Raw genomic sequence first — 18131 nt, forward strand, 5'->3', positions numbered from 1 at the left:
GCAGCCGCGGGAGAGAACGGTGCAGCCAATAGCCCCTCGGCGGTCTCCTCGGACCGCCAATAATCGGGCACGAGAGGAAAGGGCACGCCCCGCGGGAAAGGCTCACTGTAGGCTCCCGCCAATCACAAAGCTCAGGGACAGACTGGCATCCCGACCGGCCAACTAGCGGAAGCCTCTGCCGCCAGAGAGGCGAATCACCAAAGGGGTCGCTGGAGTGACATCACTCGCAGCTAATGAGAGCTGACTACGTCATTTTCCCGCAGCCCAATCAGAAAGCCACCTCGAGGACGTTTATCTCCACCCACCCGGGACTCATCCTGCTTCCTCACTGTCAATGGCGCCGACAGGCTCGCACGCAGGCGGCTCGGGCGGGACCAATCACAGCTCCACTACAGAGGCCGCCGCGCCAGGGGAGCCAGTCAGCTGGGACGTTACTGGCGGCTGGCGCGCGGGCCGGCGAGCTGGCAGCGGGGGCGTTGCCGGGTCCTCCCGGTCGTCACGCGCAGCTGCGCGGGCTGGGCCTCGCCAGCCGGCCCTGCAGTGACGGCTGTAAAACTGCGCTACCGGGAGTTTCCGCGACACCGAGTATTTGACTGCGGCCTCCTGCGGCGCGCAGCCGGTGCCATGTTTGTGTGGAGGCTGGGGCGAGTCCAGCGGCAGGCGATGAGCGAGTGACGTTCTGAGGGCAATACCGCTCCCCCCCCGCCCTATTTCGGCAGTGGAGAGTTGCGTGCGCAGCTCCGCAGGGAACGTTCGGCCCCAGCGCTGGGCTCCCCTCCGGCCCCCTGACGGCGCTCGCTTGTGCGGCTGCCATTCGCGCCACCGCCCGAGGCAGCGGGCTCTGAAAGCGATAGCACCAAAGGCCCTTCCCCGCCCCAGGAGAGGCTGCCGCAGTCCTTCCCCGGGCGGCGGCGAGCGGGAACGCTGCGCGGCTTCACGCCTGCGAGGACCAGCCCGACCGCCGCCGCCTGAGTCGGGGCACCCGCGGCTGACAGGCCCGGGCCGGAAGGGGCGGGGCGGCGGCGGACAGCTGGCCGTTGCCGGGGAGCCCCGCTGTGGAGTGGAGATGGCGGACGAGGCGCTGTTCCTGCTGCTGCACAACGAGATGGTGGCGGGGCTGTACCGCGCCGCCGAGCAGGGCGAAGGGGTGAGTGGGGCGGGGGCCGCCCCTGGGAGACGCCCGGCAGCGGCCGGGGTAACGCGGCGGCGGCGCCTTGTGTCTTGCAGGAGAACGGGCGCTGCACCACCAAGCTGGAGAGCATGGGCTTCCGCGTCGGGCAGGGGCTGATCGAAAGGTGAGTCCCCGCCGCTGCCTCGGCCCCCGGCGGCGCTCCTCTGACAGCTCCCGGGCCGGCGGGACTTCGCGTTCGCCCGGCGCGGGCCCGGGCCCCTCAGCACCGGCCTGCTGGGGCCGGGAGCGCAGCCCGCCCGGCGGAATGCGGCCCCGTGGGGTAGGGGCAGGGGTTGTGGTGAGGATGTGTTTGCTTCTCATTAGGCGCCCTGGCATCTTTCCTTTTGTCATCTCAGTCTTGCGGGGACCTGTGTTCGAAGAGACAGGACGATTTTGGAGTCTATACTTCCCCAGTGCTTTCCTTCATGAAAACTGAGTCAGAGTATATGGTTACTTTTAATACATATGATCTTTTCAAATTCTACTTTTTGTAGACCTACTTTTGTGTATTTCCTGCTTCTGGTGCATTTAATTGCTTTCTTCTCTTTCTAATTTCTTTCTTAAACATAATTTTATGATTGGCTACTCTTGAATTTCGTTTTTCCAATGCACTCGCAGTTCCTGGAACTTTACCTCCTTAATTCTCCAGGCCCTTTGGTGCTGCACGATGACTTGCTGCTTATCCAACTTCAGCACCCTAGTTCTGGGGTTGTGCAGGGACTCTTGAGCTTCTGAAGATGATGTTTTCATTGAAAAAGTGGTGCTTTAGTGCCAGATAAAGACCTTTAAGGAGGATAAAGGGAGAGAATTCTGAAATGAAAAAGAAGGCCCTTTTTTGGGAAACAGGAACAAGTTTTACATGTTTGTTCCTATGTGTTAGTGCTTTTTTGCATGTTTGAAGGACTCCTGAGCAGTAGTGGAGGCTTGAGCTTTTTGTTTATCTTCTATTTAGACATTTAGTTGAAGATAAAAATGATGGAGTGCTTTGCATCTTTCTGTACTTCAGAGGTCTTTAATAATCTTATAATGAAAACCATTTATTCAGCTGTAGGGTTGTAGGTATTAAGGTACACTTTTGTGCTGAAGTTATAACACTTGATGAATGCTGAGTGATGCTAGACTGATACTGTACAATGGCTGGAAAACTAATTTTTATAACAAGTTACAGAAAAGTAATGTCACACAGTACCATATTTTATATTGTCTTTTTCTGTTGTTGTTGTTCTGTTGTTGTTCTGTCAAGTTGTTATGTGCACCTTAATTATTGATGTATTTCTCACTTATCTCTTAGGTTTACAAAAGATACTGCCAGGTTCAAGGACGAATTAGATATTATGAAGTTCATTTGCAAAGATTTTTGGACAACTGTATTCAAAAAACAAATAGATAACCTAAGGACTAATCATCAGGTACTAATGCTTTATAATAAGATTTAATTTACAAAATCAATCGTGCTGTTTTGAGTTACTACTGCATTTTTTTAATTAGTCTCGGTCTAGTATTAATTATCTGATCAGAAACCAGAAATACTATTTATTTATGTGTTTGGTTTAAAAGTAGGTTTTTAAGGTTCATGTTTCAGAACACAATTTAATAATTGCTTGTGATGTCTTTATTGCCACCCTCTTTGAAAAAAATGAGTGATTGAATTTCACATGTGCGGTTGCAGAGTTGCAAACTGACAGAACAGTAACAGTTGAGTCACCCTTAAACAGGAACTTTTTATATATCTTCCAACAAATTTTACTGGAAAACTAGTGTGAGAAAGTGCTATTGCTGTCTTAACATCTATTTAAATAGAATGGCTGCCTTGAAGTAATTTTTTATTTTGAAGAATATTAACAGTTAGTTTCACTCTACTGAACATACATGAGTCTGGAACATCTGAAAAACTTCCCAAAATTTGCATGTTGGTGACATTGCATTGTATCGATGTCTTCTACTGTATCAACAGACACGGTTCATAAAGAAAGATCAAAATAATTTAAGCAGCTATTTTACTAGAGTAAAAAAAAAATTCTTCCTTTCAGTAACTTGGTTTTCTTATGGCCACTTTCCTGTTGTATCAGAGTAAGGACAAGATAATTTGTACAAGGATTGTGCCAAATAAAATAAATTTAATTTTCAGTGAGCTGTTTATCAAGCAGTGGTCTTAATGAATAATAATTATCTTAGAAATCTTCTTTGAATTCAAAGAAAGCTGCAGTGTTGAGCTTGGGTCTCAGTTTTATATGCAACCTGAATGTAATCTCAAGGATTGTGAAGTTCCGAAGTAGCACAGTCATTATCAAATAAATTAGAATTACTCTGTTCATACTTAATTTATTAAAATGCATATTGTGGCACAAAATTGTAATGTAGAAAACACTAGACTTTTACTTTGATCATCTGCTGGGTGTTGTTGCCTGTATCTCTATTAAAGAAGACAATTCTCACTGAACTGAAGAATAAGAATACCAAATTATTATTTGAATGTAAAAATCAGCATATAGTTGATGTGTTATAAAAGACTCTTTAACATGGAGCTGTTGCTTCAGAGCGCTGGAAGGGCTCTTCCAAGAGGAATGCAAACATACAGTTTTTAGGATTATCATCTAGTTGTTTTGTTGTAAATTCACAAGTATCCTTTCTTTTCTTTTTATATTTCATATAAGTAAACAACAATACAGCTTAAATTGTATATGCCTTAATATAAATGTTCCTTTTTCAACCTGAGGACATTTATATTGTACCTACAGATCAAATCCCTTCACATATAATGTTGATTACGTGTTATGGCTACTCTACTGAAACGTTTTATTTTTTTTTTTTAACAGGGTATTTATGTTCTTCAAGACAATAAATTTCGCCTCTTGACACAAATATCTGCAGGAAAGCAGTATTTAGAACATGCACCAAAGGTACACTTTAGTTTTACCCTTGGGACCTACCAGTTTAATTTGAATTATCTTGGTCTATTAATAATAACTTTAAATTTTGTAATTGAATGGATACAGACTCTCCAAAAGGGCAGCTCATATTTAGTCTCCAAAAACTGTGTTTTTTAGAAATGCATCTTGTTTCAGATTCATGGATTTGATTTATGCTTCGAGAAATACTGTCATGCAATTTGCTGCTGTCATGTTTGAATTACTTGATGGTAGTAACTGGTATGTCACTGTTGGCCACTGTCACACAAATTTGTCCTTTCTCTTTGGAAAGCACGTGCTCTCAGGAGCTTTTTTAAATTTTCCAAAACATATTTGGAAGATGCTGTTTGTTACTGAGGACAAGCTTCTGAGATGATATGAACATTCAGAAAGATGTTCCACCAAATAAAAATAGTTTTGAGTGTAGATGCTGAACTATAGTTCAGGTATGTAAAATCAGTAAAAAGTGAAAGCACTTTGGTTCAGGTGGATGTAAGAAACGGGGCATTCAGTTCCATTTTCAGTTTCTTAATTCTTGATCTTCTTAGTCATCACAGTTACCGACTACCATCCTTGGGATTTTTTTGGTGTTTGGCGAGATGCTTCTTCAGTTTTATGACATATATCCTGAGTAATTACAGGCATCTTCTGCCCTCATATTCTAAGATGTGGCCTGTGCAAGGATGCTATATCTTGGACTGTTTCTCCTTCGCTGACTTTAATACTGGTTGGTAATTTCAGCCAAGTCGTGGGAGTAGTTGTTTTAAGGATACTAAGTTCCTACAGGTTTAATGGAAATAAGTAGGAACATGTGACTCAAGACAGAGTTTCTAACAAGAGAAATCTGTATTGTGAGCTCTGCTGTACCAAATATCAGAGCTTTCATCTATTAGAGATATGACAAGGTCTCTCAAGCACAGTAACAAAACCTCCACAGTTTTGTATTGTCCAAGTGTTAAATCTTGCTCTTCAGTACTTAGTTTAAATCTCTAGCAACAAGCTTTACACTTCACACTTACTTAAAGTGCAACTTTATATTTAGTATTTAGCATTTACCTGTGGACTAATCAGAGGAGGCCTATCGAATTTGGGAATAAAGAGTATTGTAACAGCTGAAGTTTCATCAATGCCTGCATGTAAGTAGCTCCAGAGTATTCGATTATTAGCTCACTTGGTAATTTTCCTTACTGAGTTCATTAGTGCCATAGGACTCAGTATGAACTTCAGGATAGAGCTTGTCACTAAATGCTTTAGCGTTCAGAAAATACTGTCAGAGGGTCAACCTCCATGATATGGAGTGGAAAGCAAAACTAAAAAGTTGTATTTACATTTGGAAGCATCCAGTGGATAAGGATGTATTTCCAGAAGGCTATTTGAACAAGTGAAGATAAAAACAACTAGATGCGTGCTCTTTTTCTGCAAAAGTCATTAAGAAAGTCAGTAAGTGAAGTCCATTGTAACTCCCCAAGATGCTTAAGGTAGACTTAAAAAATTCCACATACTTTGCACAAATTTTAAATTTAGCTGACAAAACTGTTGTGATGGATCAACTTAAAAAAAAAGAAAAAAGGAAAAAAAGAAAAGGCTGTGTAGTTGGAGTTAAATAATGGCTAGATTGTTCACAATTAAACAGTAAGATTGAAATGTCCCTTACTACTTCTTTTAACAAAATGATTACAAGAAAATAATTACTTGGAAAAATAACTAATGGTGATACTTTGATCTGACTTCGCTTTTTCTTTGCAGGTAAATTTCAGGTGATGATACAGAAGATGTAGAGCAAATTCAAATGTTGGTATCTACCTTAAAAATCCTTTGTGTGTGGATTCAGTATCTTGTTTTGGCTTTGTATATAGCTTGTAAATTATACCAGTGTGCAGCACAACTCCAAAATGTATAATAAATTTTCATCAAAATAACTTAATACTATCTTTGTATCTTGGTATGAAATTTATTCTATACCAAGATAATAATGTCCACATGGTAAAAACTGCCTATTCAGAAGTTTTCAACAGAAGATTTAAATTACCGAAACAGCACATATGGAAGACCGGAGGTGTGTTTTGAGAATAGAGCCTGAGGAAGACTAAATTGAAATAAGAAACTTAAGTGTTTCCTGTCACTTAACCTGAATGCCAAAATACCACCTTATTCACTGAACTGTGAGGCAGCGTTTGCTTTTGTATTCTGAGGAAGCCGTTATCAAATCAACCTAGTGTCCTCATTAAAGCTGTTAAATGGGAGGTTTAGTTCCTTCATAGGAATGATATGGGACAGTAAAAAAAAGAACTTATTTCTACATAGTTAAACAGTATCTCGTACCTCGCTAAAATTAGAGGCTGTTTTTCCTGTGTCAGAATAATTTTACAGCTAAGGTCATCTACTACTGGCCAAAGAAGGAAATTTGTTTTAGCTTGTGCATAAATTCAATATCAAAGTAATTGTTTTTAATTGCTAGCTACAACTCACTTCTGTAATGAGCATGTGCAGGAAGACAATTAGGCCTGCAAGAAGCTATAGACATCACCAAGAATCTTGAGGACATTGGGGTTTGCTAGATACTACTTCTTACAAGATTTGCATAACAATACTTACCTTGCTGTAGGTAAGCATGAAAACATCTAATGAATTTTGCTATAAGACTCTTCTTTTGGGAGGTTCAGGCCTTACATTTTTGAATGAATCACAGTAGAATCGCTTTTATTCAGCAGTGTGAGAATGCCGTGTAATAGGGACTCATTTTCTACTTTGAAACTGGTTAATAACAGGCTAACTAGAAAAGCTAACACATTAAAATAGCACTATTGAGTGTTGTAACTACCATCTGTGTTGAGAGAAGTGTATGTTGTCCAGTTGGGTGGTGGGCAAGAACAGTGGAAGCTGTTCTTCCTGGAGCTCTCAAGATCTGACATTTGTAAGGGTTCAGGCCTTTTCCAGATAGCTGTCAGAAGCTGGCAAGCTATAGATTGTACATGGGGTTTGTTATACTTGAGCTTAAGATGTGACCAAATTATCATCTTTTCAGGTACTGTGAATGCTAGTTCAGGTTAGTTGTAGCTGAATAATTTGACAGTTCTAGGAAACATCTGGAGCAGAACTCAAACCAGCAGCATGCTGTCCCACTGTTTGTAGAACTAGCAAGTAACAAATATGAAACTACTGTAGGATGGTATTCAGTGCGGATCAGCCGTTCAACTCATTGAAAGCGCTGGGCTCTTATACTGGTAGTTTATAGGAAGGCTGTGGTTGTCCGCCTTTGTAATTCAGATCTGTTCGAAATGGTAGTGCTAAAGAGTTAACTAGCTAGTACTCCTGCTGAGTGCACTTCATGGGTTCTTCAGTTGCCAACTCATCCTGTTTTTAACATGCTGAAAATATTACTAAAGAAACTAGGAATAACTTGCACTGTATGCCTAATAAATGGACATTTCAATGTTAAATTTTAGGCATCTGCTGTGTGGCAGACAGCGTCAGCATAGAGAACTGTTTTGTTACTTGCATCTCCAGAATTAAAACTCTAGTATATGGTAATTCACTTTGAGTTTTCAATTGATAGTTAAGACTACTCTTCCAGATGCAAAACTGCCAAGCATTCCAAGACATATTAAAGGTTTATCAATAACTGGTTGTGCTTAGTCATATTTTTTGTTCTTTTAATAGTGAGGGACTTAAATTCTACGATATACAGAAAGTAGACATCAGTTAATGGTATCGATTTGCCGCTATCGGCAGAATTCGCAGTTCCTTTAACATGGATTTTTAAGTATTGAAGATAATTAAAACCATATTCTTGGCAAAACACTCTACAGTAAATATATGAATAAGGAAGCTAATGTATTTGTCAAGATACCATACAGACAATACATTTGTTCATTCTGTTTAAGTAATGTTTCTATTGAAAGCATTGAATACAACTGCGTAATTTTCACTGGTTTCTGCAACTGCTTACTAAAAATGGTATTACTACTCAGGAAGTAGTAATGTTAGTTTTCATAGAATAGTTTGGGTTGGAAGGGACCTTAAAGATCATCTAGTTCCATGCTCCCCGTGCCATGGGCAGGGACACTTTCCACTAGATGAGGTTTATCAAAGCCTCATCTAGCTTTAACATTTTAACACTTCCAGGGATAGGATGTCCACAGCTTCTCTGGGCAGCCTGTCCCAGTGCCTCACCACCCTCATGGTGAATAATTTCTTCCTTATATCTACTCTAAATCTACCCTCTTTTAGTTTGAAGCCATTACCCCTTGTCTGATCACTGCATACCCTTGTAAAAAGTCCCTCTCCAGCTTTCCTGTAGCTTCCCTTTAGATACTGAAAGGCTGCTGTAAGGTCTCCCTGGAGCCTTCTCTTCTCCTGGCTAAATTACTAAAATAATAGTTTTAATAACTTATTGGTTATCATTGAATGACTTAGCAGTGCTTAAGCTCAGGACCAAAAGTTGAAAAAGCACATTCAGTCCTAGTTGTGTATGTTTCCACACAAGGTTGCTGTTATATACTATGAAAATTAAAAAAGCCACAGCATTTAAGAAGACTCTTTAAAATGTTTTGGTTTTATTTAAAAAAAGCCCTCAATAGGTGTATGTTAAAGAACTATCATTTGTAATGTAACCTCAGACTTCACCTAATTGCAGTGTCCACAGGATCACTCAGATGGTAGAAAAAACCAAAAACATAGTCCACAGAGACAGTAGCTTGTGAGATGATGCCAGACACTTCACTGACCATTTTACGATGATGGTGGTGATGATATCAGAGACACTGACAATCTCATGCTAAAGCGCAGCTTAAGTTACTCATCACTGTCCCAAATGCATCATCTTGAGGGTGTTCAGAAGGGGTTGTATAGTACTTCAGGTCTGAATGGTGCAGTGTCTTACTGTTAACTCTGATAATGCTGTTTGTACTCTGGCAACACAAAATACTCAATAAAACAGTCTAGGAAGGCTCATCAGCCAAGTCACGTTGATCGAAGTACCTAGTGGAGGGAAGTGGAATACAGTAAGAAGTCTCAAATGCAACATACTCCTTTGACCCCTGGCTTTCTAGCTCTTCTTTTTAGTGTTTTATCATATTTACAGCTTTGCAGTTTAGGGGGCTTATCTGAGGAAACCACTAAATTTACTTTATGCTTAGGTTTATCTTAAGTCCTTTCAGTGAAGTAGATATGCTACTTAGGTCCAGGGTACTTCATTTAATTCCACTTTGAAATAATCGAGGTTAGGACAAGAGTAATCACACTTTTTTTCTGGACATACTTTACTGGTTTTTAGATATCTAAGTTGCATTACCTGCTAACTAAGCAGATTATCAAGTTCAGAGCTGGTATCTGTTCTTCATTCTTGTTCTCCTGAAAGAGAAACACTAGAACAGTTCTTGTTACCTGTGTCCAATAGAAAAGCTGTTACATTGGAATGTTACATTCTTGTACTCTTCCCTTCACTTTCAAGCAAATTTAGCACATGAAAAATCACTTAGCAAGACTTAAGAACTGAAAAATCATCCTGATAATAATTTGCTAAGTTCAGCAAGTCCTTTGCACTATGTTATATTAAACCTTACCTCTAGTACTCTGACTTCTGAGCATCGTCTTGCCAGCTGTCGAATAAGGGAGTGAGCCTCAGGTAGCAAAGGTTTTTCAAGGCATGCCAACAGTGCATAAAGCCACCTACCCTGTGTGGATTCAAATAACCAAGTTTTACTTATGAGCATTTCCTTGATGTTTCATGCACTTCTTGTTATATAGAGCAGGCCTAGAGAGTAGGTCTCAAAATTTCAATTGTGGCAGTATCACTTAAATGCGAAGTTTGAAAGCCAAATTACACACTACACAGTAGAATTTTCTACCTCTTGACAAACTGCTTGTGAGCAGTATTCCTGGATTTCCTGATATTTTTTTGAATACTGACCAAAATATAAATTAACACAGCTGTTTTGGTTTAACCCCAGCTGGCAACTAAGCACCACGCAGCCACTCACTCACTCACTCTCCCCTGGTAGGATGGGGGAGAGAATCGGAAAAGTGAGAAAAGTTGTGGATTGAGATAAAGGCTGTTTAATAAGTAAAGCAAAAGCTGTGCACACAAGCAAAGCAAAACAAGGAATTAATTCACTCCTTCCCATTGGCAGGCAGGTGTTCAGCCAGCTCCAGGACAGCAGGGATCCATCACCACAACAGTTACTTGGGAAGACAAACACCGTAACTCCAAACATCCCCCCCTTCCTCCTCCTTCTTCCCTTGACCATGACGTAACATGGTATGGAATATCCCTTTGGTCAGCTGGGGTCAGCTGTCCTGCCTGTGCCCCCTCACAGCTTCTCATGTGCTTGGCACAGCATGAGAAACTGAAAACTCCTTGACTATTTAGCAACAAGAAAAATGTCACTGTGTTATCAACATTATTCTCGTATTAAACCCTCTTCTCTCCCCAGTGCTGATGCCAAGCTAACCTTGTGGTTTGAGTTAGTGTAGGGAGCGATAAAAAGGGGAGGAGGCTATGGCAGTACTTGATAGATCTGCATCTGGTATGTTTTGTAATTAGCCTCCAATACTAATCCTGTGCATACTCAGTATCTAATCAAGAAAGTTTTGAAAGTAACTGAATATGATATATGCATCTAGACAACTCTAGAAACTGAAATAATTTCATAAAAAACTATGAACAATTTATCCCTTGTTTAATGCATTAATGTGCAAGTAGTTATGATAAATTAAAAATTACCAGTTCTGGAGTGAATTTTTTCTCTCCAAACCAGCTTGTGAGGTACTCTAAGACACTGGTTACTGTTGCCTTCAAAAGAGGAACAGAAAGAGAAAATACAATACCTGCAATGTTTTGTTTTGCTGTCCTTCTAGCTGAAGGATTATATTATATAAAAAGTGATGTGAACCTTTAAAAATATACAAATTATGTATTTCTACACCACTGTGGTACTATATGGTATTTATTCCAGGGTTAAGTTACATATAAGGGTAAAGTAAGTGTTCAAGCACCAGTTCCTGGAAAGAACTTTATGTAAAAGGAAGTAATTTTGTGTTAACAAAAAAATATGAGTAAGTAGCTACACATTAGGAAAGAAGCATTACACTGACTGGTTGCTTCTTTATAAAGGTGACTAGTAGGAAACGTAGTAAAGGGAAGTGTTAGTCTTCTAGTCTTGTAATGTACATAACAGTTCATGATCAAGTTGAGGGACTGCGCTTAACACACTAAGTGAGAAACCTTAAAACACTGTCAAGCACCCGATGGGGCATTCAGCAAAAATTCAAACATTAAGATGTTCTGTGGAGAAATTACAAGGACAGAATATTTTTAAAACTAGTAGGATACATGTTCACTAGTAAAGTTATTTGTAGCTGAAGGTAAGAGAATGTGTTTTCCTTGTAAGTGCACAGTGAATAGCAGCTGTAATGAACGACTGCCTGCTCTGGCACAGAAAAATAGATAAGGCTTCTGCAACAGATAGAACATGAAAAATAATGATTTATGCAATGTCACTATGTGGTTCTAAGAGGTAGGCTTACCTGACTCATTCTGCTTACAATACTTAGCAAAGGCGGAAAGCCCACCTGAAAAAAAATCAAGGTGGAAAATGCAAAGACATTATCATCATCTTTTTTTCTAGTTTAGAACATACTAACATGTGATGTTTAGACATTTTGTAGAGATCCAAAAGTCTGTTCTGAGGTTTGAAATATTAAAAAAATAAAATCCTCAATCAATTTAAGATAAGGTCCAGTCAAATTTGGTGTCAAAAACATTGCTTTTACTGTTATTTGTTAAAGTTTGGGTGTTTTTTCAAAATGACACAGTAGAAGGCATATTTGTAGGATAGCATGTAGGAGGAGAGGAACCACAAATCATCATTCAACAAAACATGAAAGCAGACTATGCAAAAAGCTATCAATTCAGTTCAATGAGCAACAAGGCAGTGTGCTTTTGCTGAAAATGGATGAGGGCATGACTTAAGGGTTAGACTTGTTCTCTGCTTCACTGAGTTTCCATTTAAAAGGGAAGGAAAATGGGACTTTGTGGGCTCACCAGAGAGCCTAATTTTTATTTAGCACAAAGTGGTAATAAACAGTAGGATTGTTTCTGGCAGTTATTCTTGAAAATACCAGCTGAAAATCAGAAGTCTTATACTCACCTTTAGGTAATCAATGCCTAGATTTTCATTATCAGATAGTGCATCTATTTCTGAGTATGCTCTTTCACCCAGGCAAAACTTCTTCCAGCCTTCTTCATCCTCTGATTTTGGCTGAAGTAAATAAAAAGAAATGAAAACTGAAATGTTGCTATCTTGAAGACACTGAAGAAAAGACTTGGTAATATTCACAAGTTGTTGCATTAAACTGTAAAGCAAGATTAACCATGGATTTAATGAGTGGAAAAAAACCCAGCACTGTTATGGATTGTACTCACCATAGTAACATTGCTGTCCAAATGTTGTGACCGCCAGTGATTTCTGTGCTTGTTCAGGCTCTGAGTTATTAAAACAAAGCCAAATTACAGTTTAACTTTGCAGTTATTTTATCCTTGTCATAATTCCCCTTCATTATCTTTTAAATGTATAAAAGGTATATGTTATGATGTTCTATAAATCAGCAGAGGCGTAACTGGCTAAACATTTCCTGTGCCTCTTAGTATAATTGTAAGTAAGTTGCTCATGCTGGGTTTTTGGAAGTAATGTTAAAGCTGAATGAATTTTAAGTCTACTACACAAAGCTTTAAGTTGAAGTAGTGAGCTTTAATAGTCTTCTAGACTTTTCTTGGTATAACAAGTTTAAGAAAATAATATTTGGTTTAGTCTAAAACCACACAGCCAATATCCTGTTTCCAGCAGTGGTCTGTACCTGTATCAGATGTCTGCAGAACTGTTAGAAAGCAGGCAGGTGGGTGTTCCTAGTGTATTTCTTCTACCTGACAGGGACGCCATGTTAAGACAAACTTGCCTGCTTGACAGTTTCCTGGACAGAGGTGTAAATGTTTTGTAACAGAAGCAATTTTTCCCAAATCCAACTGTTATTGTAGCAAATAAATAAAAGTGACCACTAAAAATGCTGCAAGTAACAGTAGCTGATGCATAGTGTCTGAACAAGTGACTTCTGATGCCCTTTTTTTCTCTTAAATATTTTTAGTATATTCTCATATGTGTTAATTCTAGCAAAGATGAGGGGACAATTTATTTCTGTATAAAAGAAATACCTGTACAGTGAATATACTTTTAGATGTCAGTTTCTTTAGTTCTACTAAAACCTTGCATTATGCCTCATATACAGTATGCAATATGATACCTTGTAGAAATAAGGGCTAGCTCAATTAATATTTGCAATATAGAGCAGTAAATACAGATCTCCACCTTCACTGATTTACCTCCTGTAAATAAAACAGGGTAAATGAGCTCATGCAAAGTTCAGTGCTACAGCACCTTCAGTGCAGTTGCTTATACTTCAGTATTCCATTTTTACCTGACGAATGGCTGAGAAATTGGCCACTTGCTGTTGCTGCCACTTGAGTGTTGGAGCATATCCTTCAGGAGCAGGCTGACACCCAGAAATCTAAGAAAACACTGGCAATAATTATAATGTAAGGAAAGCTATATAAGAAGAATCCTTAAGAACAAGAGAATCAGTAAATGTTTACTATCAGGTAAACAATATCCTTTAAATATTCATTTAAGAAAGGTAATTTCATGACCATATCCAATACTGACTTAACTATTGGTTTAGAAAAAGTTTATTATGCTTGACTCTTCTCATATGCAAATAAGAAGGAAAACTAAGTGTTCAATATACATTGTCGAAGAATTATTTAAGGTCTTCTTTTTAGCAATTGTCCTGCCTTAATTCCCCTGTTTATAAAAAGCAGGATGTTGTTTTCTTATCTTGGATACATGCTTTGAATCTTAGGTGTTCTGCTTGCCAAGATAATAAGTTGAGGAAGACAGAAGACTGCAAAAATATCTTTTAGGAAATAATCTCTGACAGTTAAGTAAATATAACCTCTTTAAAGATTAGCATGAAAGACTTATTAAAAAAAAAATAAAAGAAAAGAAAAAAGAATCTTTCTACAAATGCTTAAGAATGCCACTACAAAGAGATGAGACAAATGTAGAGAATGGTTGCAAAAGTTACATGGTCATATGTCAGTACTAGAAATTTTTTTTGGGCAATCTAGTAGTGAAATTTCAGATTACATAATTTTCACTAGACCGAGGCAAACTTGAGCTCTTCAACTGTTTGAAAGTAGATTAAAAAACAAGCTAGCAGGGTAATGTGACAACAGAGAAATCTGCTTGGACAGTAAGGAAAAATTCCACCAAAAAGGAAAGAAGTGATGCTAGAACTTCATCTGATTTTAGCAAAGGTTAGCTGCACTTACTACCCTTACTCTGGATATATATATATATATAAGCCTAAAAATAGATACAGAGATATCTTACTTATGAAGTTTATGCAGGTTTTATGATTAAATAGCTGTAAAATTTAATGCAACATTTTACTTCCTCAGACATTAAAATAGTCTGCTGTGTATCATATAGTATGAATATTATAAATTTAAATCAGTTATAAAGACTGCTGTTAGCTAGCAGTTTAACAGCTGTTTCTTCAAACCCAGATTTTCAATTCTGTAGATGCTTTTAAAATCCAGCAGTGCTATTGTTCAGTTATGCCACTCACTCCCCAAATTAGCACTAACATTATATTAACAATATATGAACCAACAATATATTAACATATCTTCCCTTAATTTTTTTTTCCTCTCAAAACAAAACATGTAAAAGCTTTCAAACTTACTGAAATATTTACAGTCTGCTTCTTCCTTAATTTTTTGGGGTCTATTTGTGCCACAACCACATCTGGGCATCGAGCTGCTTCAATCCTACAAAACAAAATCCAGTGGCTCCAGTTTTTCCTTTTTGTAACAGGTGGTTATGGATGTCTCTGAAATACAGCACCGGTGGAAATCTTCAAGTATGTAAAACACTGGCTACACCGGCAGTTCTTAACAGAAGGTTTGACTTGAGAGTTACAGATCAACTATTCTCACTTTCTGCTCGACTGCTCTGGCCTCCCTGAAGCTTTCGTGCTTCCCAACCTGCCTGAAGTGCAGCTCCGCTTCCCGCAGCGAGACCTGCGGAGGCTTGGGCTGCAGGTACGAGCAGCCGAGAGCTGCACCTCCATCCTTCTGGGGAACAGAGCAGCCCCGCGCTGCTGATCGCTGCGCGGTACCGAGCCCGCCGTGGCACAGGCAGCAGCGGCCATCGCTACACGGGCCTGGAGAAGCAGAAGCCTGGCAGAACGCGAGTGTCGTACGAGATCCCACCGCACCGGGAGCGCCGGGGACACAGCTCTCCGGCTGCGGCTGGCAGGTCACCGACAGCTTTCAGCACGACACAGCCGCCCTCCCGCACCCACCACGAAGCTCGGCCCGGGCAGCACCGGCGGCCGCGCCGCTCTCACCCAGCTGGGCCCCTCCGCCCCGCCACTCACTGGACGCGCTTCAGATACTCCTGGGGCGTCCTGGGAGGCACTGTGGGGTCGAAGTCCTCAGACAAGTCACAGTCATCCACAGGCAACAGCCGCGGCATCAGCTCCTCCATTCCCGGCTCCATGGCCCCGGCGAAACCGCTACGGCCGCCCGCGCCCCGCCCCACGGCCGGCGCTGCTGAGGCCGCTTGAGCCTGCGCGCTGGAAGGCAGCGCGAGGCGCGGGCAGTTCTCGCGAGACGCGGCGCTGAGCGCGGCCCTTCCGAGGGCCTCTGTCCGCCCGGCAGCGGCCGGCGTGTCCCGGGGCACTAGGGCTTAATAATGCAAGGGACGCGTCCTGGGAGCGGTGCCGTGATAAACACCCCGGGGCCGTCCGTCTCCTCTCGGCCCTGGCGCCCCGATAAGGGCGCGTGGGTGCTGCGCTCTGGCTTGGGGGCGATCCCGTGAGCGCCGTGTGCTCGGGGCTGCGGCACTGGGAAGCGCCGGGCCCTGGCCTGCTGCGGAGGTTTTAGCTGCTCTGAAAACCCCAGGACGGGAATAAAAGGCAATATGACCAACGAGTAGTGCAGGAAGTGGTTGTGTCAGTTTGCTGCCCATCAAACTAGGCCTGTTTTTGAGGTGAAACGGTGTAAACCTTTAATAACCATTTTTATTAGGCCCTATACCATCATTCTAATATACAGTAGCTTCTGCAAGTGGCTCTTTAAGACTCACCTGTTAGTATTTTCTATTCTACCTGTGGACATCCAGTAATACTACTACTTGTCCATTCCTTGCAGTGCTTTGAGATCTATGCTTGAAATCAGTTACATAAAAATTAATTGCTATAAATTTAAACAATCATAATTTGGGAAGGGTCATTGCCTCAGTTCATATTTTGTTGTTGTATAGGTTTATCTAAATACTATTATGTGGGAGTACCCGTGTGCCAAATAAAAAGCAAGGCAGCATTAGCAGAAAGGGAGCTGCTTTTCAGTGAAGATAAAAAGCAGAAGGATAATGCTGTAATCATTTACATTGTGCATTATGAAATTCCTGTTACTCAAAATGTCAATTTGTATTATTTTTTCTATTAGTTCTGCTGCACACAAAGTCAGTTTATAGCTACCCACAGTCAATGTAGTAGATCAGAGCAGCTCTGAATACTTCTTACATAAGTTAAAAAAGAGCCCCCGCCCCGCAAGGCTGTATTTTAGCAGTTCTGAACAAACATTTACCCTAACTCCTCCTTTCCACTGGCTTTTGTTTGTTTTAAGGTGTTTCCACAACCACCTACGTGTAACAGGGAGTTTTAATTCTGAAAACGGATCCAACATCCTAATTGAGTATGCAACGATTGCAGTCACCACTAGAAATAAAACCTGCGTAGCTAGAACTACAGTGATACCTCTGGAAAGGCTGACCAATGGTCAAGACAAAAACTTTGGTGAGTCCAGCTGTAAAAGTTCTCTTCTAATACTTCAGTAGTATTCAGAACTTATTTTTCCTATTTGTTGTGAAGTCAGGAACTATGAACAGAAAGAGAATCCACAGATAGAAATATACCTTAAGTATACTTTCAATCTCTAGGTTACTTTTTATGGAACTTTCCATTTATACTTTTAAAGTGAAGTAACATATTTTTAATGATTACAGGTAGTCTTCCACAAATGATAAAAGTGTTCCTAACAAGTTTTACCAACAATGGTGATGCAGTGGCTAGCAAATATGACTCAGTGGAGGAAGAGGAAAAAGAAAGTGGAGATGAATTTTCTTTCTTCTCAGCTGCCTAGGCATTATGGAAGAGTATTTTTCCGAAGAAAGGGTGAGTTGCCATCACTGGATATGTCTGCTGACTGGAAAAAAAAAAAAAGTCTAACACGTAAACTAAAAATCTGACATTAAGAAAAATGCAATGCTTTCACTGTACATTCCGATACTGGGAGATAAAGTATTTTCTTATAATGAGCATACACCATGTTAGAATCCTATTTTCTGTTCTACTTTTTTGCTTTTCTCTGTGGTTTGCATCATCGTAACAGCTGCAAGACATATTGAAGTTTAGAGCAATAGGTTGAGTCATTATGCAATGAAATGTAATTGTGCTAATGGCTGCTTAAAAATACTGTATACCTTTTATTTGTAGTGAACTTTCCTGTTCTTTCCTCTTCCCTTTTTAAGTGTCAGTTGCCTCTTTTTCTCTTGTCTCTAGAGTTCATACTGAAGTTCTGACTTTGGGACTTGCCTCTTTTCAGTATAACTTTCCGAAAATATTTCACAGAGATATTTGAGTACTTCTGAAATTATAACACTGAATTGCTTTCTGTGCATGTTTGACGTTCACCCTGGTTTATTTTCATTTTCTTTTACTTTTTAACAATCTGAGGAGGTTACATGTCCTTGGCAAGCCCCTGCTCAATACTCCCACAACTGGCAGCGAGATTTGTGGACAAACAAATTTTAAATCCTTCTCTTTAAGTTGTGCTGTTGTTTACCTGCTCATGCTTTTACACTGAAGGACTGGCAGATGATACTGGGGATAATAGTAATGACATAGAAATTCTATCATAATTACATTTG

At 40.5% G+C, this 18131-nt stretch overlaps 3 protein-coding genes across 9 annotated transcripts in view; 2 read left to right on the plus strand and 1 right to left on the minus strand.

Moving 5' to 3' along the window:
* Positions 1-676: 676 nt before the first annotated feature.
* TRAPPC6B (trafficking protein particle complex subunit 6B) lies at positions 677-8482 on the plus strand. Its single transcript, XM_082057613.1, has 6 exons — positions 677-1147; positions 1228-1295; positions 2463-2580; positions 3988-4071; positions 5123-5216; positions 5827-8482. Exons 1-6 carry the CDS (start codon positions 1067-1069, stop codon positions 5856-5858), a joined length of 477 nt encoding a protein of 158 aa, XP_081913739.1. The 5' UTR covers positions 677-1066; the 3' UTR covers positions 5859-8482.
* On the minus strand, positions 1457-16108 carry GEMIN2 (gem nuclear organelle associated protein 2). Of its 7 annotated transcripts, none has more exons than XM_082057609.1 (10): positions 15577-16089; positions 14881-14965; positions 13552-13641; positions 12506-12565; positions 12231-12341; positions 11608-11652; positions 10805-10873; positions 9645-9755; positions 9374-9446; positions 1457-1954 (listed from the first exon to the last, which is right to left on the minus strand). In XM_082057609.1, exons 1-9 carry the CDS (start codon positions 15696-15698, stop codon positions 9399-9401), a joined length of 741 nt encoding a protein of 246 aa, XP_081913735.1. In that variant the 5' UTR covers positions 15699-16089; the 3' UTR covers positions 1457-1954; positions 9374-9398. The 7 variants fall into 7 exon arrangements, with proteins under 7 accessions (XP_081913735.1, XP_081913733.1, XP_081913734.1 ...); XM_082057607.1 differs by having other exon boundaries at positions 1460-1954; positions 9374-9432; positions 15577-16088; XM_082057608.1 differs by lacking the exon at positions 1457-1954 and adding an exon at positions 8615-9060 and having other exon boundaries at positions 15577-16086.
* A 758-nt stretch (positions 16109-16866) lies between these two features.
* Positions 16867-18131, plus strand: part of SEC23A (SEC23 homolog A, COPII coat complex component) — a 31614-nt gene continuing 30349 nt past the window's right edge. The window contains exons 1-2 of the mRNA XM_082057603.1: positions 16867-16998; positions 17208-17376. The gene's annotated coding sequence lies outside the window, so the exon portion shown is untranslated. The remainder of the gene's footprint in view (positions 16999-17207; positions 17377-18131) is intronic.

Source organism: Streptopelia decaocto, assembly GCF_964273445.1.
Source record: "Streptopelia decaocto genome assembly, chromosome: 7".
In the NCBI taxonomy this organism is placed as follows: Eukaryota; Metazoa; Chordata; class Aves; order Columbiformes; family Columbidae; genus Streptopelia; species Streptopelia decaocto.